Source organism: Argentina silus, assembly GCF_951799395.1.
Source record: "Argentina silus genome assembly, chromosome: 16".
In the NCBI taxonomy this organism is placed as follows: Eukaryota; Metazoa; Chordata; class Actinopteri; order Argentiniformes; family Argentinidae; genus Argentina; species Argentina silus.
This window is the reverse complement of record NC_139670.1, coordinates 10,034,042-10,060,979: the sequence shown is the minus strand read 5'-3', so window position 1 is coordinate 10,060,979 and position 26,938 is coordinate 10,034,042. Positions and strand designations below refer to the sequence as shown.

General features: G+C 45.6%; 1 protein-coding gene across 3 annotated transcripts in view; it reads left to right on the top strand.

Annotated features, from left to right (window-relative positions):
- The window catches only part of LOC310816855 (myosin phosphatase Rho interacting protein), a 34,558-nt gene extending 7,908 nt beyond the window's left edge, over window positions 1-26,650 (top strand). Inside the window, exons 4-24 of one of the 3 annotated variants that reach the window (XM_083687178.1) lie at window positions 4,953-5,104; window positions 5,239-5,323; window positions 5,483-5,657; window positions 5,822-6,263; window positions 7,947-8,076; window positions 8,927-9,031; window positions 11,151-11,207; window positions 12,194-12,262; window positions 12,449-12,538; window positions 13,190-13,299; window positions 13,527-14,097; window positions 14,328-14,465; window positions 21,191-21,338; window positions 21,491-21,608; window positions 22,611-22,770; window positions 22,915-23,028; window positions 23,121-23,207; window positions 23,368-23,530; window positions 23,964-24,049; window positions 24,841-24,908; window positions 25,613-26,650. In XM_083687178.1, coding sequence (XP_083543304.1) covers window positions 4,953-5,104; window positions 5,239-5,323; window positions 5,483-5,657; window positions 5,822-6,263; window positions 7,947-8,076; window positions 8,927-9,031; window positions 11,151-11,207; window positions 12,194-12,262; window positions 12,449-12,538; window positions 13,190-13,299; window positions 13,527-14,097; window positions 14,328-14,465; window positions 21,191-21,338; window positions 21,491-21,608; window positions 22,611-22,770; window positions 22,915-23,028; window positions 23,121-23,207; window positions 23,368-23,530; window positions 23,964-24,049; window positions 24,841-24,873 — 3,033 coding nt within the window. In that variant the 3' untranslated portion in view covers window positions 24,874-24,908; window positions 25,613-26,650. Of the gene's footprint in view, window positions 1-4,952; window positions 5,105-5,238; window positions 5,324-5,482; window positions 5,658-5,821; window positions 6,264-7,946; window positions 8,077-8,926; window positions 9,032-11,150; window positions 11,208-12,193; window positions 12,263-12,448; window positions 12,539-13,189; window positions 13,300-13,526; window positions 14,098-14,327; window positions 14,466-16,088; window positions 18,774-21,190; window positions 21,339-21,490; window positions 21,609-22,610; window positions 22,771-22,914; window positions 23,029-23,120; window positions 23,208-23,367; window positions 23,531-23,963; window positions 24,050-24,840; window positions 24,909-25,612 lie in introns of all 3 variants that reach the window. The other 2 variants (XM_083687179.1, XM_083687177.1) reach the window with 2 other exon arrangements.
- Window positions 26,651-26,938: the final 288 nt, after the last annotated feature.

Genomic DNA, 26,938 nt, shown 5'->3' with positions numbered 1-26,938 from the left:
ATAGTCTTTGTTTTCCTTTTCCGTCTGGATACCCCCACCCCATACAATGTGCAGATGCAGAGGACGTACCCCCCACTCCTGTGGATGCTGGTGGAGGTTGAAATCGGAGGACGGGCTCATTGTAATGCATGGAATAGAATGAGTTATGGTGTCACAATGAGCCCGTCCTCTGATTTCTGCCTTCCCTGAAGTAAGCCCATCACACCAATGAGATTTGATGTGGTCGTCTTCTCCAAGTGCAGAGAGGGCTTGGGTCCTCTTCAGTTGGTTATGCAGCAAAATGGCTTTAATGGGGCAGAAGGACTCGTGATAAAGGGTGCCATTGTTCCCAATGATCAGATTAACACCCTCCTCTTTTATCTGCTCCTCCAGAAGACGATGCGCTTGATTAGCGAGCCACATGACAATGCTCAAGATGTTTCGCTTTTGAGAATGACCGACCCTACAGAGCTTACTTGTTGTTGTTGTTGTTGATCATTACAAGTGTACACTACTTTTTCTTCTACCAGTGGCCCATTTAGTATCCTCCCGTCAGCTTATCCTATTTGAGTAGTTTACAACTATGTTTGATTAGGCTGGAATACATTGACTGACATCATCTAAAACGACATCATCTAACACTAGGATTTTATCTGCCATGATGCAGCTGTTAACTGGTATTTTCAACTAGCCATATACGTGGTTGGCTTATTATTGTATGCTGGACAGGATGTTCCAGATTGAATAAGTTCAGCCGTGATTCTCTCCCTGTCTGACTACCCCCGTAAAAGACCCAATATGGTCTAGGACTACAGTACTTATCCTGCCCAAAGTGATTGTTAGTAATTCCTCTCCTCTTGGCCGACTGAAGAGGCCAGAGTTAGGCAACCCAGAGGAGTATGAAGGGGGTAGGGACCGAAACAGTGGAAACATCAACAATGTCCAAGAGGCCACTCACTAGATACTAGATTTAGCATAATAAATATAGCCTGCTACTATTGGTGAGAGCTGTACTGTCCATTGTAGACGGAACATGCAGTATTTCAAGGATTTTGCATCGAATTCTACAGTTGATACTGTAAGGTTGTCGTCTAGATATTTTTGGACCAGTAGAATAGAAGCATGACGTGTGGTACGTAGATCTGAAGATTTGGCCTCTTAAAGCCCAACTATTTTAGCCATGAGGAGAAGGAGATGCTCTAGTCTCAGGCAGCATTCCTCTGATATGCCCATATTTGGTGAACTACAGCGGTCTCCCTGATCTAGAGCTAGAGAGAGGGAGAGGGGAGCATTAGCCCCCAAAACCACACAGAAACGTCAGATATGCCCCAGACCCAAACATTCCACACACCGGCCTGCCGCTGCAAGCACCCAGCTCGGTTAATACAACCCCATTTTACGAATTTTGAATTTTTGAGTGTGAATGAGAGCAGGAGGGAAAGTGAGAGACTGAGACAGACGAAGGCAAAGATTGCGTGACACAGGGTGAGAGGGGTGAAGGGCCAGTGTCCGTGAGGATGGCGTGTGAGGGAATGAGGTCGTAGTTAGTGCATTCCTCTTTGACCGACACTTTCCCTTTAGAAGATTTGAGAAGTCAGATATAATCATCCCCAGAGTTTCTCTGTGGCCTAGTCTATTCCAGGTGTTCATGATGCTGCCTTATGATAAGCAACATGCGCTGGGCTCACCGCAAGGTACAGTGCAGCTTGTGCCCAGAGTTCGATACATTCTAACTCTGGACGCAGCTTGCGCTACCTCGAACCTCCGCTGCCTGGGATGCCACTTAGAAAACTAATGATGAGAGAAGCGCAGCTGCGTCCTCCATTGAAAAACAACGGCTCTCCCGGCGCAATGGCGTTTTTGAGCTTATCACATGAATGCCGCTTTATGGCCCTGAGGTATTTAGGCATGGTAACAGACAGTGGAATGGGAGGGGGGTGAAGATGGAGTGGCAGTTCCTGTCTGTGGAGGGTTGGGAGTTTTAGAGGAGGGCTGTGATGGAGGGCACAGCTTGTCGAGGCACATATGCAATATAAAACAGCAGCTTCCACTCCACAGCCCGCTGTGGTTTCTGACGTGACTTGCCACCGGCTTGGGCAATAAAAACCCTGAAGAATTTATCATTTACAGAGTGGGTGGTGTGCTCCACTGAATTCTGTAGGGTTCTCTCTTGTGAGTTCCTGACAACAATTTAGTTTCAAATCCTGTAGGCGTACAGGCTACGCACTCACAGGGAGGTTGACTCTTATCCTGTAGCCTAAGCCATGAAATGGTGATTGTCCTTCTAGCTTTTGATTTCTCTAATGTTTTCATGTTCACCCCATCTTGTTGGTTGACAGTAAGCCGGGCAGTTGTGAACTATGAATGCCACATTTCACTCTAAATCTGTGATTCGCCTTGATTTTGTTTAGAAGACTTTAATGTTTTATTACTTCTGTGTCATGTTCTTAGAAACACTGACCGCTATCAGAGTCTGAGAAAGACTTCACTGTTATAGAAGCTGCGCAGTTGTAATCTATGACAAGATAACTCTGTCAAGGCCTAGTGTTACACTCTAGATCTGGCCAGTTTGTTTGACTTTTAGTCAATTGTGACAAATAGGAAGAAGGCTCTATTTCAGTGCGTTTTCATTCTTATTGTTATTTTATTTCCTCTTTGTGTCACGTTCTTAGAAACACTGTATTCTGTCAGAGTCTGTGAGAAAGTCGTTATTTTTTATGATATCCCCCTGCCAAGCTAAAAATAGATCGGGCCATAGAAGGGGGACACAATAGGAGGATATGGGATTGGATCTGCTTTGGAGAAATCAAACCCACTATAATTCAGAGCGTATGAATGGCAGTCTTGGCAGATGGATCTCCTTTGTGTTGGTGCCAGTATCAGACGCAGACACTGCCTTCAGGCGCTGATCTAGAGATAGCTGACCCTCCCAAAATTCAAACCTTAATCATTAGCGGGAACTTTGCCAAACTGGCCCAAGATCAGTTTATAGGGGCATCTTCATCCCACTCTGCCTCTCATCTCTCGCCTCCAGCAGATTGTCCAGGGCTTTGCCCAGACAATTGTTTGATGAAATATTGAACATCTACTCTGCTAGTAAATACAGTTTTTCTAGTTTTGTGAATATGTGTTTCTCTCCAGTCTTACTGATACAGTGCCAACGATTGTCTCATGGGCCCGGCTGCTTCTGTAGCTTACTCCAGGAAGCCTAGTGCGCTTTACTGTGATCCTATGGGTTTGTTAGGAAAACAAGGCAACACGCAACAAGACCTCTGGAGTTTTACCGAGCATCATATGGTGTCTGACGCTTTTAAGCTCCCTGGCTGCACCCTCCTGCACAGTGAGAGTGATTGCCTGACGGCCTGACTTGGACGTTACCGCGTTGAAGTTGATATTTAAAACGGTGAAGGTTTAAGGTTAGGGTTTAGGGTAGGGGTCGTCCCAAGGATCCCGATTATCATCTACGGTGTAGCATCATCTACATGGCACAGTGCTAGCCCACCCTCTAGATTTATGACTGTCACTACCCACGGCTACGTATGAATGTGACGTCAGCCTGCGGCGGCTTTGATGGGCATCCGCCCCTCGTCCTCTCCACTGGTAGGTTCTCCCTTGCTCTGTGTTCCATAGTGACCCAGTCTTTTTTACTGCAGTCTCAGAGCTCTCTAAGTGTGACCCAGTGTAATTTCCATATTTGGCAGCCCCCAGGGTTTACTGGCAGATCTTAATAAAGCAGGATCCTGTGTGAAAGGCCTTAAAAGGAGTTGGAGGGAGAAACAGCCACCTGTTTTATATCTGCAGCAGGCAGGGCAGATAACAGGACTGCAGGAGTCACCCCAGCCCAGACTAGAACACAGCGCTGCAGGAATCACTCCAGCCCAGACTAGAACACAGCGCTGCAGGAATCACCCCAGCCCAGACTAGAACACAGCGCTGCAGGAATCACCCCAGCCCAGACTAGAACACAGCGCTGCAGGAATCACTCCAGCCCAGACTAGAACACAGCGCTGCAGGAATCACTCCAGCCCAGACTAGAACAGCGCCGAGCATCAGGGGAGCATTTCTAGGGATTTTGGGGGCAATGACGGGGTAATGTGGAATGATTTCATCATGACATCATGCCACCCCCCCCCCCCAAAGAATGTCATGTTTCAAGAGTGTTTTATAATTGTAGTACCACACTAAATGGAGTCGTATGTTGGCAGTTTGTGTTCTAAAAGGGATGGTTTGAGTTGCGTTGCATTTCCCCATGGGAGATACTGTAGAACAGATTATGGTGCTGGCATTTTTGTAGGATTTTTTCTTGCCCAACTAATTGTGAGAGATTTTTTTTTACTCGGCTAGTGTACAAAATACAGACTTAGTGATCCAGCATTCACTGACAACACACTCACATTCTCTCCCGCACACAAAAGCAGCTTTAGTCCAGCCTCCCAGGGCTGTCACCTCCCTGTTCACTCGGCAAGCTCTGGAACTGAAAGGATTTCCATGGCGACCCGCTGATAACAGTGGAATGACCTTACAGTAGAGGGTGATATGCCTGACGTGTCCTCTCAGTGAAAGGCGAAGGAGGCATGAAGGACGAAACACAGCCGTTATGATAATTGATAGGCTCTTTGATGTACAGTACTGGAATGCAGTGTTTTGCATACCTTAGGCTAGTTCTAGTTAGTCTTGTTTTTTTTTATATTAGTGGATGAATGGTTTTATCAAATGCCCATGCATGGTTACAACAGCACATATTAATTTCTGGGATCCCAAAATAGCAAAGAGATATCATATCGCACACTCGAATGACCACGACAGAACTTCGATACAAATCTTGATTTATAAAAAATGGTGAAAAATGGAATGAACGAATGCTGTATTCATTTCTGCGTCAGAGAGAGAGAGTGATAGCTTTTCTCTCCGATGCCTATAGGCATGAATGAGCATTTAAGTGAATGTAGCGTCTGTGTGTTTTCCCCTTCCAGCCGAGCACACTGCCCCAGGGCACGGTGAATATGAACCTGTGTATGGACGTCATTGACGCTGAGCCCAAGACGGGCCAAAAGAACGCCCTCTGCATCATCACGCCTGAACAGGAGTACTTCATCAGAGGAGAGAATAAAGAAATCATCAATGGGTACATACTGTGTGTGTGTGTGTGTGTGTGTGTGTGTGTGTGTGTGTGTGTGTGTGTGTGTGTGTGTGTGTGTGAGAAAGACTGTTGGTGAGAACCATCCTAAGACCTGGTCGTGTGTTTCCCCTCTCTCTCAGATGGAGTGAACAGCTGGTGGTTTATCCCAGGACCAACAAGCAAAACCAGAAGAAGAAACGCAAGGTGGAGCCTACGACCTCACAGGTAACAATAAGCTCTCTCAAATCTGCCCCATGCACTTTACTTAAGCAGTAAGGTTATTATCTAAGGAGCTGTCATTTACGTCACAATTGGATTGTCCAGCAGCTGTTTGCTGTCCAGCAGCTAACAGTGTGGTTGTTGTTGTTGTTGTTGTTGTTTTAGGAGCCGGGTCCAGCCAAGGTACCTGTGACTGGGTCTGGTATCCCTGAGGCAGAGAAGGTTCCAGACTCCAGCTCCATCATCTGGCAGGAGGAGTTGAGCCAGAGAGAGGCAGAGGGAGCCGCTGTGTGGCCTGCTGCTGACTTGCCCCTGCTGGGATCACCACCGCCCCCTGCAGGTACGGAGGACATTTGTATTTTTTTCTTCTTGTCTTAAACAAATTACAAAGGACCCTTAATGGAGAACACAAGTGTCAGTTAGTTGTAAGGGGAGGTATGTGGTGTTTGGCAGACAGCATTTCTCATCAATGTCTCCCTCTCCACCGCTGCCTCCCTTTTCCAGGTGACTGTGGTTCCGTGGGCCGCGGATCAGACGCAGGGTCGGTGAACGGTGATGAGTTGGACCGGAGCGGCCTACCCCACCACGGCTTGGTGCCCCAGCCCCCCCACGACGTCCTCTCCTCCACGGGCTCCTGCTCCAGCCTGGGGGGCCTGCCCCGGTGCCTCTCCCCAGCCCCCAGTGACCCCTTTCCCTCCGGCAGCTCCCTGCTCTCCAATGGCTCCCACATCAGTGGCTCTGTCAGCTCCCTGGACTCTGACGCCAGCGGCAGCACCGTGACCAGCACGGACAGTCACCCGGCACAGAGGGGATACCCACACCCTGGGCACCATGACACGCCCCGCGCCCGCCGCCTGGAGGCCGAGGCCAGAAAGGCAGAGAAGAGGAGCAGGGTGAAGAGCCCTGAGAGGCAGGAGAGAGAGGCTGTCTTCAGCCCTGAGAGGAGGTGGGTCTGTCTGTCTGTTTCTGACTGTCTGTCTGTCTGTCTCTCTGTCTCTGTCTATAGCTCTGAGAGGAGGTGGGTCTGTCTGTCTCCTTCTTTCTCTCCTACTGTCCCTCTGTCTGTCCACCCTCAGCCTCGGTTAGGGCTAAAGACTGACTCTCTGTCCTAAGAAGATGTGTGAGTCTGGCTCTGAGTCTGTACATCAGCACCTGAAGATGAACAGATATATTTAGCCCAAAGTGCCCTGTCCTCTCTGGCGGTTAAAGCGTTTAATCAGATACTGATTTAGACCAAGTAAACCAGGTTAGCGGACTCCCTGGGAAGCCAGGTTAAAACTAGCAAACACTCTGGTCTGGAAAGACTGGAATGAAGAAGCTTATCCTTTTAAAGGCATGCACTCAGACAGACAGCCCTGTGACGTACACACACACACACGCCCACACACACACACACCACTATGACGCAGACACACACACACACACCGCCTCTGCTTGAAAACACAGACATACGCACACACACTCAGACCTACCGATGGACCTGCAGAGGAGGAGAGCCCTGCGTGTGGTTCTCAGAGGGAATATTTGTTATTGATAATTAGCTACCTTTCCCCACCGGGTTTTATCAGGGCTCATGTTCAACGTAAACACCCGCTGAATCAACAGGCTTTGTACTTTCCATTCAGCCATCCGTCCCTGGCTCTGCTGTAGGAAAGGTCGGAGGTCACACACACACACACACACACACACACACATTCAGACACACACACACACACACCAGAGAGGGGTATTTCAAACAAACTAAAAGAGAGAAGGGGGTGTGCTTCATCCTTTTCCTCCCAGAGCCAACTTCCTGCCTCCTTCATCCCACCATCTAAAACCAGGCCTGAAAGGGAGGAGAGGGAAGACAGGAGGAATGCCCAGTCAGTCCAGCAGTAGACAGATCACTAGTCCATTTAGGTTAAGATGGGTTTTATGGGAACAGATCTCTCATGTTACTTACACACACACACACACACACACAGTGCCACTCTGCACCCCAGCAGCTCGTGAAGCAGCCAGTGATCATGTGACTTAAATACCTTTCAGCCTCTCTCTCTCTCTCTCTCGTGGCCTTTTAAGGAGGGCATCTACTAGCTACTGCAGAGGATTCCCCAAATAAGGGCAACATTGGGGAAAAAAAGAGTCATTTAATATTTCCCACTGCTTCGCTTTCTCCGTAAACTGAATTTCTCTCCTACTCAACAAAGGGGAGAGGAGGAAGGGATGCGTGTGATGATGTGTCAGAGCTGGCAGTGTACCATTTCACTGTTTGCAGAAGTCTGGGGGATGAACATAGTGATAGCACAGGCTGTGCTTTTCAGTCTAATTTGTTTTTGTATAATCTCATAGTCCACCCGGTATGTGTACCGAGCCTAAAACAATCCTATTTAACCACATTTTCCCCCCCCATGTGTTTGATGCTCTGTAAATACTCCAAGTTTGATGTAAGCCCCCTTTAAACCTAACCCTTCAAGCCCTGTGTATGGGGTGGGGTGGGTTGGGGGGTGGCAGTTGCACTAATGGGATGAAGAGTTTTTTTTAGTTTTTTCTTCTTCTAATTTGTAACCTTTACTTTCCTGCTTAATATTGTGGTTATCCTAACATGATCCAGTTCCCCTCACTTCTAACGTGTGTGTGTGTGTTGCAGTCGTTCGGGTGTGATCGAGAAGCTGGAGGCGTTGGAGCTGGAGAACGCAGAGAGGATGGAGGTGGAGAACGCAGGGAAGAGTGGAGGTGCCAGACAAGGCCGCAGCGAGCACAGACGCTTCCACAGAGAGGTGTGTGTAGTTGTGTGTGTGTGTGTTTAGTTGCTAACAGTGCTAACATTGTATACAGGTTCACAATGAGTTACGCTTTCAAACCGTTTTGCAAACAACATCACATGGCACAGCACTTGAGCACTGAAATATGAGCTAAGCTGGATCTCTAAGCAGTTGCACGTTAAGTGGACTCTCTCTCCTCTACTTCTCTCTCTCTCTCTCTCTCTCGCTCCCCCTGTCCTGCCTTTGTTTTGATTGGAGGGCAGAGGTCAGGAGCGTGTGCTCTGTATTCATTTCCAGTTTCCATTCTGTGGTGAGATTCCCTTGGTGATTCTGTTTCCCCTTTCCCACCCTGGCCTACCCTGGCCAGGACAGAACTCCTCTGTCCAGAGGACTAAGACAGACAGACAGACAGACAGACAGACAGACAGAGCCAGACAGAGAGAGCAGCTTTCACACTCCAAATCTGTCCTGTCCTGTTGCTATTGTCAGACAGTTGACAGGCATAGATACAGGAGATAAAGTAGCAACATTCAGCATGCATACCTACACGTACACACTGATTTTTAAAAACATTTTCTTACTGACACACACTCACTCACTCACTCACTCTCATGGCTAGAGAAGGAGAGAAGGCATGTTTTCATTTGTGTCAGCATGTGTGCTTTGTTTCCACTCTCCCTGGTTCAGTGCAAAGCTCTTGAGTTTCTGTTCAGGAAACATGTGATTTTGATAGTAGGGGAACTTGTTTTTATGACATTCAAGTTGTGATAGAATCTCTCGTTTGTTCCTCGAGTTATTTAGCTGAAGTATCACAAATGATAATGGTCTTGTTTGATGAACCCATGAATATGTTTGTCTGTTGCAGGAACAGAGACATGACTTGGGCCAAGGCTTGGACTTCCCCTCCTCTCTGCCCCCTCTGAGGAGAGCCAAGTCCCTGGACCGACGAACCACCGAGTCAGTCATGACAGTGAGTGTCTCCTCTCCTCTGTCACCTGATGTCCTTATCACCCTCTTCTGTCCTCTCCTACAGCACTCTCCAGGAGCAGGGTTGGTCATAAACAAACCTGCACTCTCCAGGAGCAGGGATGACGACCACGGGATTATGCTCTAAGAGTGTTTGGGTTTGGAGTAGGTATTAGTCTAGCTGGCCTGGTAAATAGGGAGAACAGTCAAATCACTGAACGTTGTTTACCCAAGGTGTGTGTGTGCGTGTGCGTGCGTGCGCTCAAGGAGCTCCAGCTGAAGGTCGAGACAATACCTCTGCTGTTCTACTGAGCTCTAGGGTCAAAGGTCGGAGGCAGCTCCAGTTCTTGAGCTGTGCCGAGAGGGGTCGTGGAATTGTTGTGGAGGGCGTAAGGGTTGGGCGACAGAGTTGAGGGTATTATAAGTCGACAGGGGGGTTTGGCTCGGTTGTTATGGCAGCTTTGGTTGGGAAATGGCACTCCTGGCTTAGTTGGTGCAATTGCCATGGTTTTATGTTTATGGTTGGGAAATTGTAACACAGTCGAGTACAGGCAGGGGAGCTGCAAATCAAATCAAACTTTATTTATATAGCACATTTCATACACAGACCAGATGGATAGTTTTGTTTCATTATGTTTAGACAGGTTGTACAACCTGTTTTTGTGCTGAATGAGTGATCTATATATCTACCCATATACACTCACTGAGCACTTTATAAGTAACACTATACTAATACTGGGTAGGGCCTCCCTTTGCTCTCAAAACAGCCTCAATTCTTCATGGCATTTATTCCACAAGATGTTGGAAACGTTCCTTTGAGATTCTGGTCCAAGATGACATGATGGCATCACGCAATTCCTGCAGATTTTTCAGGTGCACTTTCAAGCTGTGAATCTCCCGTTCTACCACATCCCAAAGGTGTTCAAGTGTGCCAAGAAAACATTTCCCGCACCATTACACCACCTCCACCATGAGAAGGTGTACAGGTGTTCCTAATAAAGTGTTTGGTGAGTGTGTGTGTGTATATATATATATATATATATGATGGTAAGAAAGTTTCTTTGTCTATCGACCACCCCATCTCCAGCACTTGTGATTTATTTTTGTTACGCTGAAGCGTACACAGTTTAATCTCCTCTCAACTCTTGAGACTGATCTTAGTTCCTGGTGTTTTCTCCCTCTGGCCTGTGTCTGTGTGGGTGTGTGAGAACCTGGACGTCGTAATGCAGTCCTCCATGCAGCATGGGGCAGTACAGTCCCCTCTCCTGCCCAGGTTATCCTCCTGCTCTTCCTGTGTGCGGCCATGGCCCTCAGGCCTCTGTGTGTTTGCACCCATCCTGCGCTGTGTGTGTGTGTGTGTGTGTGTGTGTGTGTGTGTGTGTGTGTGTGTGTGTGCGTGCGTGCGCGTGTGCGTGTCACAACCTCCCACTGCTTCCCCAGGGCACCATGCACACATGCCTGTAGTGTGTGTCTGTTTTCTCCCACTGTGTGGATCCACAGCAGACACAACGACCATACTGAGCACTAAGGTGACTGGTTCAGCTGGCTCTGTATAATTGAGAGAATTGAGGTAGAAGTTGCCCCTAAGCACTGTTCCAGGGTCAGATCTTCCCTCAAGTTGTTAATATTAGGATTGGGGGAAGGGTTTTCTGGCTCTACAGTGGATCTGTAGTTGGGGTCAACTTCTGCCTCAAGCAGAGGAAGCATGTGGAGTGTGTTTTTCTGCCCTTTACCTGCTGTTTTGTTTTTGAAGGTCAACCAGAATTAAACCAATCAGATGACAAATGTTCATTTATAACTACTTCAAATTCCTCAGAAGTTGACCGTATAATTGCCAATGTGCAGTGTTGCATTGTTGTTGCTGCAATGCTTCTAACTCGTACCCTTCTTTCAGCTGTAGGTGCAGGTAAGGCGTCAAAAGTGGAACTGATATGTTTTTTTAAAAGCTGCTCCGTCTGGATCACCTAGTATCTGTGTTCAGCATCTCTTAGATTGTTTTGCATGATGTTGACAGTGTGGGTTCGTTAAACTGCATTTAACCGACTGCTTGAAGGTGTTGTTGCTATTTGACACATGCCTCGAGGGACGGTGTGTCATTAGTGTGTTTGTTTCTCGCTCTCCAGCCGGATCTGCTGAACTTCAAGAAGGGCTGGATGGTGAAGCTGGATGAGCAAGGACAGGTACAGATGGAACTCCAGCAGGGGAGGCTGATGAAGGTAGAAATCGGAGGGTGGGCTCTTTGTAATGAATGGAATGAGGAAATAGCCTGTTCTCTGATTTCTACCTTCACCAGAATCCCCTCATCTCGGTCAGACAGTAAAACACAATGAATACATAACAGCTCAATACATTACAAATACAGATACAGTTTACATGACAAACGCACAGTAAAATAAGTGGTCATTTCAAAAGTTCTTGGAAGTTCGCACAAAACTTGTTATGGGTTCTCTTGGGATGATAACCCAGGCTTATCCATATGTTTTAGCAGTCACTTAAACACAATATAATTCCATAGGAACTCCAGCTTTATGTGTATGTCAAATTATCTATTTAAGAAAAAATAGATAATTGAATTACATGACCAGAATCAGTAACCACTTTAAATGGTTCTGACAGGCCTGAATGAACCCTCTATGTAATAAATACAAGATCTAAAATTCTGAACATATGAAAAGGGAACACCATTTATATTTCATTGAAAATGTTCCTTTTGTATGGTAGACTCATCAAAGTAGGGAGTCAGTTGAAGTTCAAACAGTCGTCTGAAACCGTCCACCTATGGCATTGGTGTGTCTGGAGCATGCTATGGCCTTTAAAGGGTTTGGTCAGACTTTGATGGCAGAGCTTCAATGGGTGATGGTTAAAAGGGTTCAATGGTGTGTCTGCTGTGGCATTTTAAGATATACTGTATATTTTAACATGTATACAAGTCAGCAGTTCTTTTACATTGAGAGAGAAAAGAAAAGCGGGAAACCTCTCACAGAAATCACTACTCTGGTGTTAACCAATCTAGCCTCTAACAGTGAAATATCAAGAGATGCTGAAATTCTTTTCATTTTTTTTTGTATTAGAACCATTTTACTGAGAGTTAAATTACTCATGTTCTTAATCTCGATCCAGCCTTTGAACTCTGTGTGACCTTTATTTCTTCCTTTCCCGTCTGCAGTGGAAGAAGTTCTGGTTTGTGTTGACAGATCATAGCCTGCGATACTACAAGGACTCAATCGCTGAGGAGGTGATGTGGCTTGCCCTTGATTATACCGTGGTTAAACTGTGACCTACTATTTTACCTCATTTCACATCTCTTGCAGAGTGTAGCCGCTTGTGTATGCTGATTATGATATTGATCTATTTTGTTTACATACAATAAATGTGTCCACATGGATATGTTTTACCTTTTGTGCCGTTCTCTGTATTCCAGGCTGCTGATCTGGATGGGGAGATAGACCTGTCTACATGCTACAACGTCACTGAATACCAGGCTCAACGCAACTATGGCTTCCAGATACATGTAAGAGCTATCAACTCATAGACAGGCTTTAAAGAATGACAGTGGTGTGCATATATATATATATATATATATATACACACACACACACACAAAAAGCCGATCTGAACAAGACTTGACTGATATTTCATCATGAGTCATTAATTGAATGGTCAAATGTTTGAATGAATCATCAACCATAGTATTGCATAGAGTGGAAAATATTGGCTTTTATTATGTTGCAGTACCTACAATAGCATACCTTGATGTGACGCTGGTTATCTGTTGTTATCTGTTGGTGCTTATTGAGTATCTGATATAGTATGTGATCTACAGGGGAGGCTGGTGGAGGTAGAAATAGGAGGATGAGGTCATTGTAATGCATGGAATGAGAAAAATGCATGGAATGGAATTAGAAATGGTATCAAACACTCATGTTTGAAACCAGGAGGTAGAAATTCCATTCCATGCATTACAATGAGCCTGTCCTCCTGTTTCTATCTCCACCAGCTTCCCCTGTTGATATATCCCCTGGCTTTTATCTTGTGCGTATATTTATGGTACTGTATGGTGGTGGTTGTTTTTACCCTGATTGCACTACAAATGTCCCTTTAGGACAGGAAAGATATTGATTGGTTAGTGCGAGTCTCATGTCCTGATGGTTGTCTTCCTCAGACCCAGGAGGGATTGCACACCCTGTCGGCCATGACGGCGGGCATTCGGAAGAACTGGATCCAGGCCGTCATGAAGAACGTCAGACCCTCCACCGCCCCCGATGTAGCAAGGTTAGTACTGTATAATCACCTCTACACTAACCTGTCCATTAACAACTACTGTATACCCCACAATGTAGACATCATGGTAGGATTGACAACACGATACAAGCATAGAATTTTTGTTTAAGGCCAGTGGTCCTACAAAACAACCACGTTGTTTTTGAATAGCTTTGAGAGATGAGAGAGGCTTAATTGATTTACTGTTTTTGCTGTTTTTTCTTTCTCCCACTTCTCAGCTCAACCGACGATCATAGCTCCTTCACCCCCCTGGAGGGCCTGGTTAGGCCTGACGTGACTCAGGACTCTCCCTCCTCCGAGGCCTCCTCTGTGGAGCGGGAGCCTGGGCCAGGCCCCAAGAAGAGCCGGGCACGCGAGCGCAGGAGAGAGGGGCGATCTAAGACCTTTGACTGGGCAGAGTTCAGACCCATCGCCCAGGCTTTGGCTCAGCAGCGTGCCCAAGAGGCCGAACCCCTGCAGGCAGACTTGGGAGACCCTGAGCGGAGTCGGAGGAGGGAGGAGAGAAGGAGGAGGTACGAGTCTGTGGCTAGCTCCTCCATGGACCCTCCAGCAGGCTCTGAGGGAGGGAGAATGGACTATGAGAGTGGAGGAGGGGATGGGGGTTCAGGGGGGGACCCTGGACCCCCATCTGTGGAGCGACAACAGAAGGTGGAGGAGGTGATCGAGCAGCACTGGCAGCAGGTGGAGAAGACGCCCATACGGGAGGAGAGGAGGGTGCCTCTGCCCTCAACGCTGCAGACTAGGGAGACTGCTGAGCTAGAGAAACTATTGGAGAGCTACAAAAAAGGGGTAATTGTGTATGTGTGGTATTCTGTCAGAGCAATGGACATTTTCAGATAACATAACAGTTTGTGTAGCATAAGTTTCTCATAGATCTGTTTCTACACATTCATGCTATCAGTATAAAGCTGTATTAGTGTGGTATTATAATATTAGTTTGCACTGACTTAAGTGCACCTATGTACACCTTTTTGTTTCCATGCCTTTCCTCACATTTTGAGTGGCGCCTTCCCTCCCAGGTAGAAGAGCTGAAGGTACAGCTGACGAGCTGTCATCAGCAGCTAGTCGACTCCAATCAGCACAAGCAGGAACTTGAGGTCCAACTGAGAACGGCTCTGGAGAGAGAGGGGCACGTCCGCACCGGTTACATCTCTCCGGTAAGGACCAGTTATAGCCTCTTGTTTCTACTCAGCTGTACTGTTCGATTATAGGCAGCATTGTTGAGTTTCAGATTGAGCGGTATCCTTTCCACTGTGTAACATTCTTTGCATGTTGTATTTATTTGTAAGAAAACATCAAACAAACTGACATCCAAAGCTACAAAACATGCCTTTGCATGAGTCCGTTGCATGTGAAAGGAAACTTGGAAGATCTTTTTTTGTATTACTCTTTCAGCTTCTACTCGTTCATCTTCTCTTGCTGTGTTTTTAGATTTAGGACATACATTTGCAAGCAACTTAAAGACTGAATATTTGATTAATGATTAACATTATGGTTAAGTTTCCATTGTTTAGGTCTTTGTTAGCTGTAAATGGCATGAATGCATAGGACACTTGATTTCAACAGTATTGCTGAAATGTTGAAGTTTGGCCCAAAACGTATGAAAATAACCTTTCATTGAATTTTTGCATGGAGTTCCGATTTTTCATCTTCAACTTAACTGTTCAGACCATCCATTCTTCTTTTAACCAATGTTGTGAGCCATACCATGATGCAGATTACAGAGTTGCCAATTGGATTTATTGTGTTTGTGTATTAGGTGCGTGCGTGTGTGTATTTAGTGAAAGAGTGTTTTAGTATGAAGGATGAATAGATGCTTTTTGAAATCCTCTTCACATGATCTGGTTAGATCTATTAATATCTTGGTTAGCTTTGCTTTTACATTTGATTATTTTTTCTGTCAGTTGTAAGTGGTTGAAACTCTTATAGGGTAAGCAAAAGTGCAAACCATATCAAAGGCAGTTGGTTCTCTTGGGTAGTCTGTAACAAATCAATAGAATCCTTCGTTTGAAAAGCCCTTTCAAACTATATTTGATTTAACAGCCACCAGTTTTACTTTTAGGAAATGTGAGCATAGCCTACATTGTCTATTGCATTTTGGGACCTTTGTAACAAAATGTTTGGTCACTGTGACCCTCATAAAAAGGAACATTATTTTCTCTTCATGTTATTGTTTTTGCTTCTCCACAAATTTAAATTTTTAGAAGTAATTGTATAATTTCCCCAGGTTTAGGTGTAACAATGAAACTATACATTAGAGTTTGATTTTGTTCTCTGCGTTTTTACGTTGCAGTCAAGCAAACCATTTTTTAAGTGCCATTGAGAAATATTTCTGTTTTTGTGGAAGACACAAGGAGTTTGGAACAAGAGAATTCAAGACCATTGTTTTTTTCATAGGATCCGGTATGCCTCCCATCTCTGAGTAAACCACTTAGCTAGCACTAATTTTGCATCACTTACCTCATGAAATAACTTTTAACCAATAATGTGCATGCTCTGTTGTGATTTACTAACCTAAGCCATTCCAAATCTCTCTTTCCAGTGCTCTAATTCACATCATTTAGCCTAATGAAAGAAGCTGTACACTACTTATGTAATGTTTTTAATCATCATGGTTAAATGACATAATTATAAGTCACATTTGTCACAATTTGGTCATGTTTAATTTGCTTTGAAACCAAAATAAATTGGGGGAAATAGATGATAGATGACCTAAAATAATTACCTAGCTTTTTCACCCCTGCTGTGTGTTAACCAACTGTCTGGTCCCCTTTTCCAAGCTGGAGCTTCCTTTGGGTCTGGAGGCCGATCTCGACCCCCAGACGAAGAGGCCAGAACTGGTTAGTTCTCCAGCTCAGAGCTTAACAAAGAAGTACCAGGAGACCAAAGAGCTCCTTCAGCTGCAAGAACTGAAAAAGCGCAACATGCAGGCTCAGCTTGGCCTCTCGCTTTCTCACCTATCCATAAAGGAACCATACCTTTCTGAACCCCAAAAGCCAGCCACTTTGGAAAGCCCTCTCTCAGAGCCTGTCCAAAAGACAGTTAGTTTTCTGCTCCAGGATAGTGAAGAGAGGATTCAAGAGCTAGAGGACTTGATATCAGGCAAGCCCTTGACTCTGAAGGGGTTAATTAGATTGCTACACTCTCACAGTGAATACTGCCTTGAGGGTAGTCAAGATATGGGTGAACAGGGCAGTTGTCACAGGCTCTTGGAGAGCTGGAAGTACCAACAGGAGGTAGAAAATGAGACCATGAGAAAGAGCTTAGCCAGGGCAGGAGAAAGCATCCGAAATTACGAAACTCGTCTCCTGACCATGGAGGACATGCTGGGCAGAGTTCAAAAGCAGAAGGTTGATGGCCTGAAGAACCCCTACGGACCACTGTGCCAAATCGAAGACCACTCAGAAACACATGAGATCACTATGAGAACGCTATCCCAGAGGATTGAACTGCTATTGAGCGAAAACGGGGCTCTGAACCAGCGATATCAGGAGATAGTGAACCAGCTGACTGAGGCAGACAGGGAGATAGACAGGTTGAAAGCAGAGCTGATCAACTTGCAAGGCGGGAAACAGCACCTTCTCCTCATGGAGGAGCTGAATCGAGTCAAAGCCAAACTGGCGGAGAACGAAGCCAACACCATCGACAGGGGTTTCTATGAGAAAGAGCTTAACGAGAAATCTCGAAAGCTTCACGAGGCCCTGATCACATTAGAGGTGCTTGGAAACAGTCTGAAGGACACAGAGAAGAGACTTCAGCTGAAAGAGGCCACTCTAAAAGGTCTGGGATTCCAGATGGCAGAGGAGGGCGTCGATGAGTCTCTTCTGGAGAAAAAACAAATCAAAGAGCAGCTTGAAGCCACTGAGGCTAAGCTGTCTGAGAGAGAGGAGCTCCTTGAGTCTAAAGAGCAGCTCTGTAGACAACTTCAAGCCCAAAACATTGAACTACAAAGTAGACATAAGGAATCTGAGAGAGTCAGTAGTCAGAAGCTTTTAGCGGCAGAGAATGAGATTAGGATGTTGCGAGGAAAGTTGGAAGTAGAGACAAAGGCAGGTAGGGGAGAAAGGGCAGTGCATGTTAGTGATGAGTTGATGCAGACTGGTGAGAGGCAAGTTGAAGATGAACGAGTTATTCAGCAAGTAGTAGGGGAGATTAAAATGAAGTCTGAGGCCCTAAACCGGGTGTTAGAGGTGTTAATGAAGGTAGATGTTAATGTGGAGAAAATGCTTAATGATTTAAAAAGCACTTTACTTGTCACAGATTGCCTTGGGTCCTTTGAAGAGGAGCCTGCTGAAGTGAGTCAGAGAGTAATGAAACGGTTGGTATTAGAGGGAGAGTTTTGGAGTCGTTTGTTAAGTGCTACTGAGGTGAGCCCAGATCAGACTGAAGATGAAAGTGAGTGTAGTTTTGAAAGGAGTGTGGCAGAATGTATGATGGCAGAGAAGAGCATGTTTGTTTTGATTAGTAGGATTTGTCCTCGACCAACGATGGACATTGATGATGAGGTCACTATGAATAAAGAGACCATGGACACTGGCGGTTTGAATTGGCATAGCTGGCTTGATAGTGATACTAATGCTCTCATTTTGAAAGATCTAACAGAGACCCTGCAAGAGAAAGTATATTTGTTGAATGAAATTGCCTCTGCTATTGAGACATCTTCAAATGACAAGCTCCTCAACTTGGTTTTAGCTAGCTTTGATTCTGGTAATCAAAAGAAACAATGGTCAGAACATCTACAAGAGGCCTTTAGAGAAGCTCACATATCCTATATCATCAGCAGGTTGAAAATCCAACACAAAAAAGAGCTAAAGCAAACACAGGTTGAAATCCAGATGGGTAACTCAGACTGTGCAAACTGCTCTCGTCTGAGGGAACAGAACAGAGATCTCCAATACAAACTAGAAGAACTACAGAATCAGCTTTCAGGATTTGACAGCCTCATGAGTGTGGACACAAAGCAAATAACGCACATTCGCTTAGAGGGAGAGCCCATAGACTCATTGGATAAAGCAATCCAGCTGCAAGACATGGTGGCTAAGCACAAGAAGGAGCTGCGGGAGGTCAAGGACATCTATGAACAGGAAGCGGAGAAGCTGAGACAGGAAGTCGCCACGGCTGGCGAGACACTGCGCCTCCGGTCGGAGGAGAACGTGAAAGAGATTGACTCACTGACCACCTGCATGGAGAACCTGCAGAAGAAACACGAGATGGAGAGGAGCATCCTTCTGGAGCGGTTCGACGGGGAGATGGAGGAGCTGAGGAGTGTGGTGACACCAGGAGACAGTGGCACCCCTGCTGGGACGATGTCCCCCGAGTCCTTCACAGCCTCCACCCTCAAAGAGCGCATCCAAGAGCTGGTGACCCAGGTGTCAATCATGACAGAGGAGATGAAGCGGCGCGAGCAACTGGGCGACCCAGCGACGCTGCGGCTGAAATACGATAAAGATCTGGAGAACCTGAAGGTGGAAGCGTTCCTTGTCCTTGCTGTTCTCCATCCGTGATGCCTTGTGTCTCCTTGTGGCACCCCCAGACCCCTCCCTTCCTACCCAACCTCCCCCCTTCGCCTACGTAACCCTGCTTCCCTCACTCTACTCTCCTCTCTGTTAACCAGTATCCTCAAGTGTTGCATGGTGATTAACCCCCTGTTAGTGCATGTGATTGTCAAAGCTAGTTGTGTGCTGAGGAACCCATTTTGTTTGTAAGGCTAGGATGAGATAATATCCTGAATCTTTTGTCACAGACACATTAGGCTTACTATAAGTATGACTTTGATTCTAAGTCACATGTAGTGTCAGCATATTTTTACTTCCAAGGTGGATTTGTACTGAGCCACCCAGGTATAAATGCTTATGAAATGAGTTCCTCGGAAGTTATAGTTGTGCTTAATCTATTGGTTTCCTATCATAGATAAGCGATGTCAAAGACAAAAAGTTGACCCCACATTTTTTATCATTGAGTCATCCTGAACCGAAAGTGTGATATGTAGACATCTTGAGCTTGAGGTATTGCTTTTCTTCCCCACAAAACTTGAAAGATGTATATGGGGCCTACCTCTTTGTCTTTGATGTTATTGCCATTTTACTGACTAAACATTTAACTTTCCCCATTCTGACTTGCTGATTAATGATGATTGGCAGGCTTGCAAAACATTGCAGGACGCTTGATGATTGGACGTTTATATTTATACATTGGGAAAGTAATGTAGTAATAAAAAAAAAAGGAAAAAGTTCATGAACAAAACTGCATTTCTTCACATTACCTCTTGATAGGCTACCGATATTCATATGGTTATATTTAGTCAGTTTTAACATAGATCAGTTGATCCTGTCTTTTTAGATTTTTGGGCTTACCGAACTTACTTTGCGCTATATTGGATGTGTGTATGGGCATGACAAGCAGATGAAGTTATACCAAGTGGTTGTTAAAGGAATGTTTTCATGGAAAGAATCATACGTCTACATTCTGTCAGGTTAATGACAGGAGCGGACCTCAAAAACACATGTCCTCTTCTCTGTCTTTTGTTACTGTTGGTCATATCATCGTTTTTAATGCTGTCATGGTGGACTGTTGGTGTCATTTGAGTAGTTGCCAGCTAGCATGAAGACCATCATACTCTGACAGTTATGTAACATTCAGCAATGTATCTTAGAGCAGTGTTCTTTACCTCTGGTCCTTGAGGGACACAGTGCAGTATTTACATTTTATTTACTTCATTAAAAAACATAGCCTAGTCCTAAATAGTTTGGAATATCTAAGTAGTTATATACTGTAGAACAGGATGCGGGCCCCTCTGTGTACACACACACACATCTAAACAATGAGCAGGTGCTGCATGCTGTGATGTCAGAACAGGAAGTCTCCATATACCAACAGGGGGGAGTTGGCTCACTCCTGAGTCTCACAGTTGGTTCCCGCGCCGTTTCTCTGAGCGCTAGGGGGGGATTTATCCCTATGAAAACAGAGTGTAGCCTGCCTGCCTGTTTGTCTGCAGAGGGATGGAGAGAGGGAGCGCAGGACAGCATCGTTGACTGAGTCCTCAGATTAGTGGCAGTGAATAGAGGACGGAAGTAGGCCTAGGTTTTGGGTCGAGCCAGTCGGAAGGCTATTCAAATCCCTTCTTGTGGAAACATGCACTGTAATTATAATAGCATTGTGAATGGCTGTCTCTAAAAGCGTGTTGATCAGGATTACCCTCGACCCCCCTCTCCCCCCCCCCCCCCTCTCTCTCTCTCTCTATTGCTGAAAGGCGTTAGTGCAAGGCTGGCAATCTTGCCTCATTTGACACAGACATGCTGGTCCAAACACCTCTTGATGAAGATACATTTGATTCCAGTCTCAGTTCATGCCTGAGAATCGGGCTATTCATGATTTGGTCTGAGCTTAACCCCTACATTCCTCCAAAGATTTGGCTAATGGTAGCAGATTATGGTTTTGTACATTATAGACTTCAGACATTATCACACTAGACATGAACTACATTTTTAATAGGCATTTTATGAGCAAGCCCAGCGTTTACTTAGCAAAAAACCTGGCAGTGGTTGAATACCTTTACTGTTGAGGAGGGAATTACAGCACTTAGCCTTCTCATACGCACTTCTCAGTTCTCTCAGCCTACGCATTCCTTAAACATATTGTGTATTCTGTTCTTTTTCTTAACCCTTTGTAATCATCAGCTCATTTTGCTCATGGCTAACGTGCAGTAGCGAGCTCGGTGTTTGCTGTCGTTGATCAGTGTCAGTGAATGGATGGTCAGCAGTAGACGCGTAGCTAGGGCCAAGAGCTTTTCCTGGTCAGGTCATTTGGTCAGGGAAAACTCCTGGCCCTAGTTCAGGCTTGTCTGTGGACTCATTGTGCATCCTCGGTCCCTTCTGTCCTGTAGGCCACCTGCGAGAGGGGCTTTGCTGCCATGGAGGAGTCCCATCAGAAGGTGGTTGACGAGCTGCAGAGGAAGCACCAGCGGGACCTGGAGAACCTACATGAGGAGAAAGAGAGGCTGCTGAACGAGGAGACGGCAGCCACCATAGCTGGTCAGTAGTGCCATGGATGGACACTGGTTCAACACAACCTCCTGACAGCTACTGGTTGCTGGTTACACATGGTTACACATTTAGAGTTTTGCAGGTGGTTGCAGCTAGATGTTCTCTCGTCTCAATAAGCCTCTTTGTTTTCATTGTCATAGCGATTGAGGCGATGAAGAACGCCCACCGGTCGGAGCTGGAGAAAGAGCTGGACCGGGCTCGCAAGGCCAACAACAACACAGAGAACGCAGACATTGAGGAGATCCGCAGGCAACACGAGTAAGCCCTCCCCTCAGTTCCACAAACACATTGCTGTATATGCCCCAGACCATTATCCAAATAAAACCAAAAAGGAGTCACACCAAGCCGAGTTTCTCCTCCCCTGTTTACATGTTGCTGCTTGGTGAAACATGCATGCATACATTAATAAAAACAAATGATTTATCATTTCCATTTGGCTTGAATCTTAAATATGTCTCATCAGTTAACACTGCTCTGCCTGTTGGACTAGTTGTGACTTGTGTTCAGGTATTGGGTGTTTTCTTCTGACTGTTCCTGTGCTCTGCATGATTTGACATATGGCTTTGAGTTCTGTGAAATTGCAGGTGTCCTGACTTGGCAGATCATTCCATTATAATTCCAATATTATCAATCTGAGCATATTAATTAGAAGGATAGGGAAAGTTGAGAGAGCTGGGGGGATATTGTAAAACCCTGGGTCACCTAGGATGAATTGATCTGCTAAAATGACCAAATTTATTGGAATTACTCATTGTTTACTGATCCTGTCTGGTGAAACCCAACCCAGAGCAGTCTGAACGTCTCAAGATGACTGTGCAAAGTGTGTGTGTGTGTGAGAGAGAGAGAGAGACTGGCTGTGGCTTGCCAACTGTAACCATGACAACCTGGAGCTGAGGTAGCAGTGACCTTGCCAAACTAGGAATTACAGATGCAAGTCCCATTTCCTTCTCGGGGACAGTCTGTCTGCATGCTCCTAATCAGACGGCCCTTAGTTAACACCGCCCTGGCTCTGAGGCTGTCTAGACACTCAAGCTCATGTGTTGAGCAAGAGCTGAAAAATAAAACAATAAGATAGCAAGGCCTGTATTCACAAAGTATCTCAGAGTAGGAGAGTTAATATAGCAATATAACCTTTTTTTCATTATGATCTAAAAAGTGAAACTGATCCTAGATCAGCACTCCTACTCTGAGATGCATTGTGAATACAGGCCCAGAGCAGTCAGGGCAGTCCTATTTTTAACCCCTTGTGTTGTGTTGTAGGGAGGAGCTGTGTTCTTTCCAGAGGGAGATTGAGGTGCTGTCAGAGCAGTACTCCCAAAAGTGTCTGGAGAACGCTCACCTGGCCCAGGCCCTGGAGGCAGAGAGGCAGGCTCTGAGGCAGTGTCAGAGAGAGAACCAGGAGCTCAATGCACACAACCAGGTATACACACACTCTCACAGGTATACACACACATACACACGTCACCATTTTTCCAGAGAAGGTCTGTTTTCTAGTCAACGAGTGCAATCCTTCCTGTGATTCCATCCCTGCCCTCCTCAACCCCGCTGTCCCCCCCGTCTGCAGGAGCTAAACAACCGTCTGGCTGCAGAGATCACCAAGATGCGCTCCATGCACAGTGAGGAGGCGGGAGGAGACACCTGCCCGATGATCCACGGGAAGGAGCTTTACGAACTAGAGGTAGCGCCCTTCCCTCAAGCTTCTCAGACTCTGTTGTAATAGAACGTTATTAGCTAGCTGCCGTGTCTCACACGCCTGCTCTGCTCTGTAAGGTGATGCTGAGGGTGAAAGAGTCAGAGGTCCAGTACCTGAAGCAGGAGATCAACTCCCTGAAGGACGAACTCCAGGCCGCCCAAAGAGTAAGTGTCAAGGCCCGGGGGGTGATCTTATTACACCACAGGAGGGGCTAGTTAAATCATTTAGACGTAAAGGGACCACCTTTATAAAATCATGTACTGGTTGAAAAGTCGTTGCGCACATTTTATGCTAATGAATACCTCAATGTGTGCTCTTGTGCAGGATAAGAAGTATGCAACGGACAAGTACAAGGACATCTACACAGAGCTGAGCATAGTGAAGGCCAAAGCGGAGCGTGATCTGGGGCGGGTCAGGGACCAGCTGCAGCTGGCCCACGAGGCACTGGGGGAGCCCTCGCTAGAGGAGTTAGAGCGGGGAGGATACGGTAACGGGAACACACACACCTGTCTGACACACACACCTCTATCAGATACACATACCTCTATCTGACGCACACACACACACACCTCTATCGGATACATATACCTCTATCTGACACACACACCTTTCAACACACGCCTCTACCCACTAACACTGTGATGGTTCACACACCTATTCCCCTGTGCTTAACACAACACACAGCTTTAACACACACCTTTAACCCCCACAGCACCTTCCTATCTCTGAGCTCTGACATTGTCATGCATATGTCTCAAGACAGGACGTTAGACACAGATTTGTATCCCTTAACAAACAGTGCAATCCCCTTCTCTGTAGTTTTTTGCTGCCTGCTCCTAATCAGACGGCACTTTGTCAACACCACTCTGGCTAGGCCAATCATACTGTTGGTGTAAGCTGTGTCTTTTGTCTATCCTCAGATATTATGAAGTCCAAAAGCAACCCAGACATTCTCAAGATGGCGGCTGCTGCTGCAAAACGTTCAGAGCGCACCATGAGGTCAAAGGTACGCTCCCCAGCATCAGTTCTGAGCTCTCAGGGACATTATGAATTAAGTGGTTTACCCTGAATGGAAAAACATGTATCGATCGATCAGAATATTACTATGGACTTTGTTGTCAAGCATAAAGAGTTAGTAGAAGCCTAGTTGCCAGATATGTCTCTGCTCTAGCCGACCCCACATTTTTTGTCTGATAAGATACATAAAGGAGTTTGCTTAAGCAGAAACAGACTAGTTACCAGGCTTGGGGTGTAGTTTGTCTTATTGGAAAAGCAGGTTGATTTAACTTACCAGTAGAGGTCTCCCACAACAGAAATGTGTTTCAACAGTTCAGCAGGAACCAAGTGCTTTTTAGGCATGACGCACTGCCACCTACCGGTCAACAAGTGCATTACAACCTGCAGGTGATCATATTGGGTGGTTAGACTGGCAGCATGATTTAGCGACTCAGAGGACAAATCTCAGTGTACTGTACATCAGGAGAGGCCACTGGAAGTAGATTGCCATGGTAATGAATGGAATGAGGAATGGTGTCAACCACACATGTTTGATACCATTCCTTATTCCATTCCATGCATTACAATGAGCCTGTCCTCCGTTTCCTACCTCCACCAGCCACCATCCATGGTGCATCCATATGTACAAACCTGTAGTAAGTTCCAACACAATGTATGTGTTAGACATATCAGGAGAGAACCTGGTGAGTGTGGTCTGTGGTGGGGGATGTTTTCTCACCTCACACTCACCCCTTGTCTAACACACACATGCCGTTGTGCTTCCCCCCCTTCTATCCCCAGTCTGTGAGTCGTGACATGCCCTGGGACAGCTAGGGCTACCCGAGGACCTATAGGCCTTCTCCTTTTAGGTAAACCGAACCAGAATCACCCTTCTCACGGAGATGCCTGCTGTGCTGTGTGTGCACCCACTGGTGTGCTGTCATACCAGTTATATCCTCTATCTCACAGCACTTTGTTAACCTAGAGAAGAGTCAAAACCTCACAGGGGTGTGCGTCATTGATAATCTATAATAATGTGTTTACATCCGTTATTTTACAGGTGCTGGGGGGGAAATAGGCATTTAATGCAGAAAGGGTAACAGACCAGTGGTTTATGCTCCATTAGTATGTTGGGATCCTTTCAGTGTTTTGATTTATTAGAAAGAGTCTCTATGTTCAGCCTTCTGGTCCATACCCTGCTCAGTTGTTAACCCCATCCACGTCATACAAAGGCTTTGCCAGTATCACAGGATGTTTAGGTTGTTAGTTTAGTTTCTGTATTCCTCATGTTTTGCCACTAACATGTAATATACCTTATAACTGTGTACTGCTGGTGAGGGCAGAAATCAGAGCAGATGGGCTCATCGTAATGGAATGGAAAGAGGGATGGTATCAAACCATTCCTGATTCCATTCCATGTGTTACAATGAGCCCAGCCTCCCCTGATGTGCTGTCTCTAGAGCTGTGGTAAGGATGGGACGGTAAGGAAGGGAAGGGAGGCTAAGCGAAAAACGTTGACATGGTCCAATAACAGTCTTTGTTTTCTCTCTGTCTGCTTTCTCTCCCCCTCCAGAGTCTTAAGGAAGGGCTGACTGCTGAGCAGAGACTCCACTTGTTCGACAACAAAGACACTAAGGAGTTCTGACGGTGACGAGTCGAGTCCACCTACCTTGCTGCATGTTTAGAGGCCCACTATATTTTAGCTCTGTAATTTACTTATTTAGAAACACACTGGTCACAACACACGTCGTATATTAAAACATGGTATGAAGTTTGAATTTTATGTCTAGAATCTGCATTCCATGCACTTCAGTTACTGTGACATTGTTTGTTTGTTTTCATCGCCATGTCTTATTGTAAATACTGTACTGTTTTTAATGAAGCATCTATCATGCATACACTAAAACATGACTCTGTGTAAGCTACTGTTTTAACTCCTTAGTATGTGTGAATAGCCAAAGGAATAAGTGTAATGTGTAATGGCTAAACACAACCACGTATTGATGACCGAATAATACTCACATAACCAACAGTAGGAACAAACTTGCCTTCAGGCCTGCGTATTATGCTAGGTGTGGTCAGTATGCACATGTTGAAGCTTCCCTCCACTCCCTTATCATTTCAGCACAGATGGAAGTCTGGCCCAATAAACAAGCTATGAAAATAAAATATTTGCCTGCATCATTGTACAAGTAAAACTATCTGCTATGTTGGATGTTGCTCCATTGCCTGAGGTGTTGGCTTGTATATGGTGATAAACATCATAGATAATGTTTTCTGAAATATAGGACCATTTATAAAAAAAAATACCCTTTGAAAAGTGACTGCTGAATGCATATGGATTGGATTCACTGATTATAATATAAATATATATAAATTTATATCGTTTTTTTTTTTTCTGTAATCATATTGGTCCAGCTGTATGGGAATACAAGTTCTTGGAGTTGGTTATGTTTGTAGTCTTGTTCAGTGGCAGTCCCTTTGTATTTATTTAAGTGTTTTGGATTTCTGTCTCACATTCCCATTCCTCTGTACTCTATTATTGTAAATATACAGCAAATGTACACCAACTGACTACAGGTTTATTAGCAATAAATATTTTTGCACCCTGCCTCCTGTGTGAGCATTGTTTTCCGCTATGAATCTCACTCCCTCACCCCCGCCCCTTGCTTTGATCACGGTTAAATGCATTACAGCAAGGGTGCCGATCTCTTCAAAGGCGTCAGGCGTCCTTCAGAGCTGCACCCTTCTAGTTTTCACGTCTGTTGGGACTTATTAACCAGCCAATGAATGTCACGTCTGTCCAGGGAGCTCACACACCGGGTTTTTCAGGTATGAATCAATCAAAGGGAAGTAACAAGAACCGGTAATGTTAAGATAACATTACAGCTACTCAGGG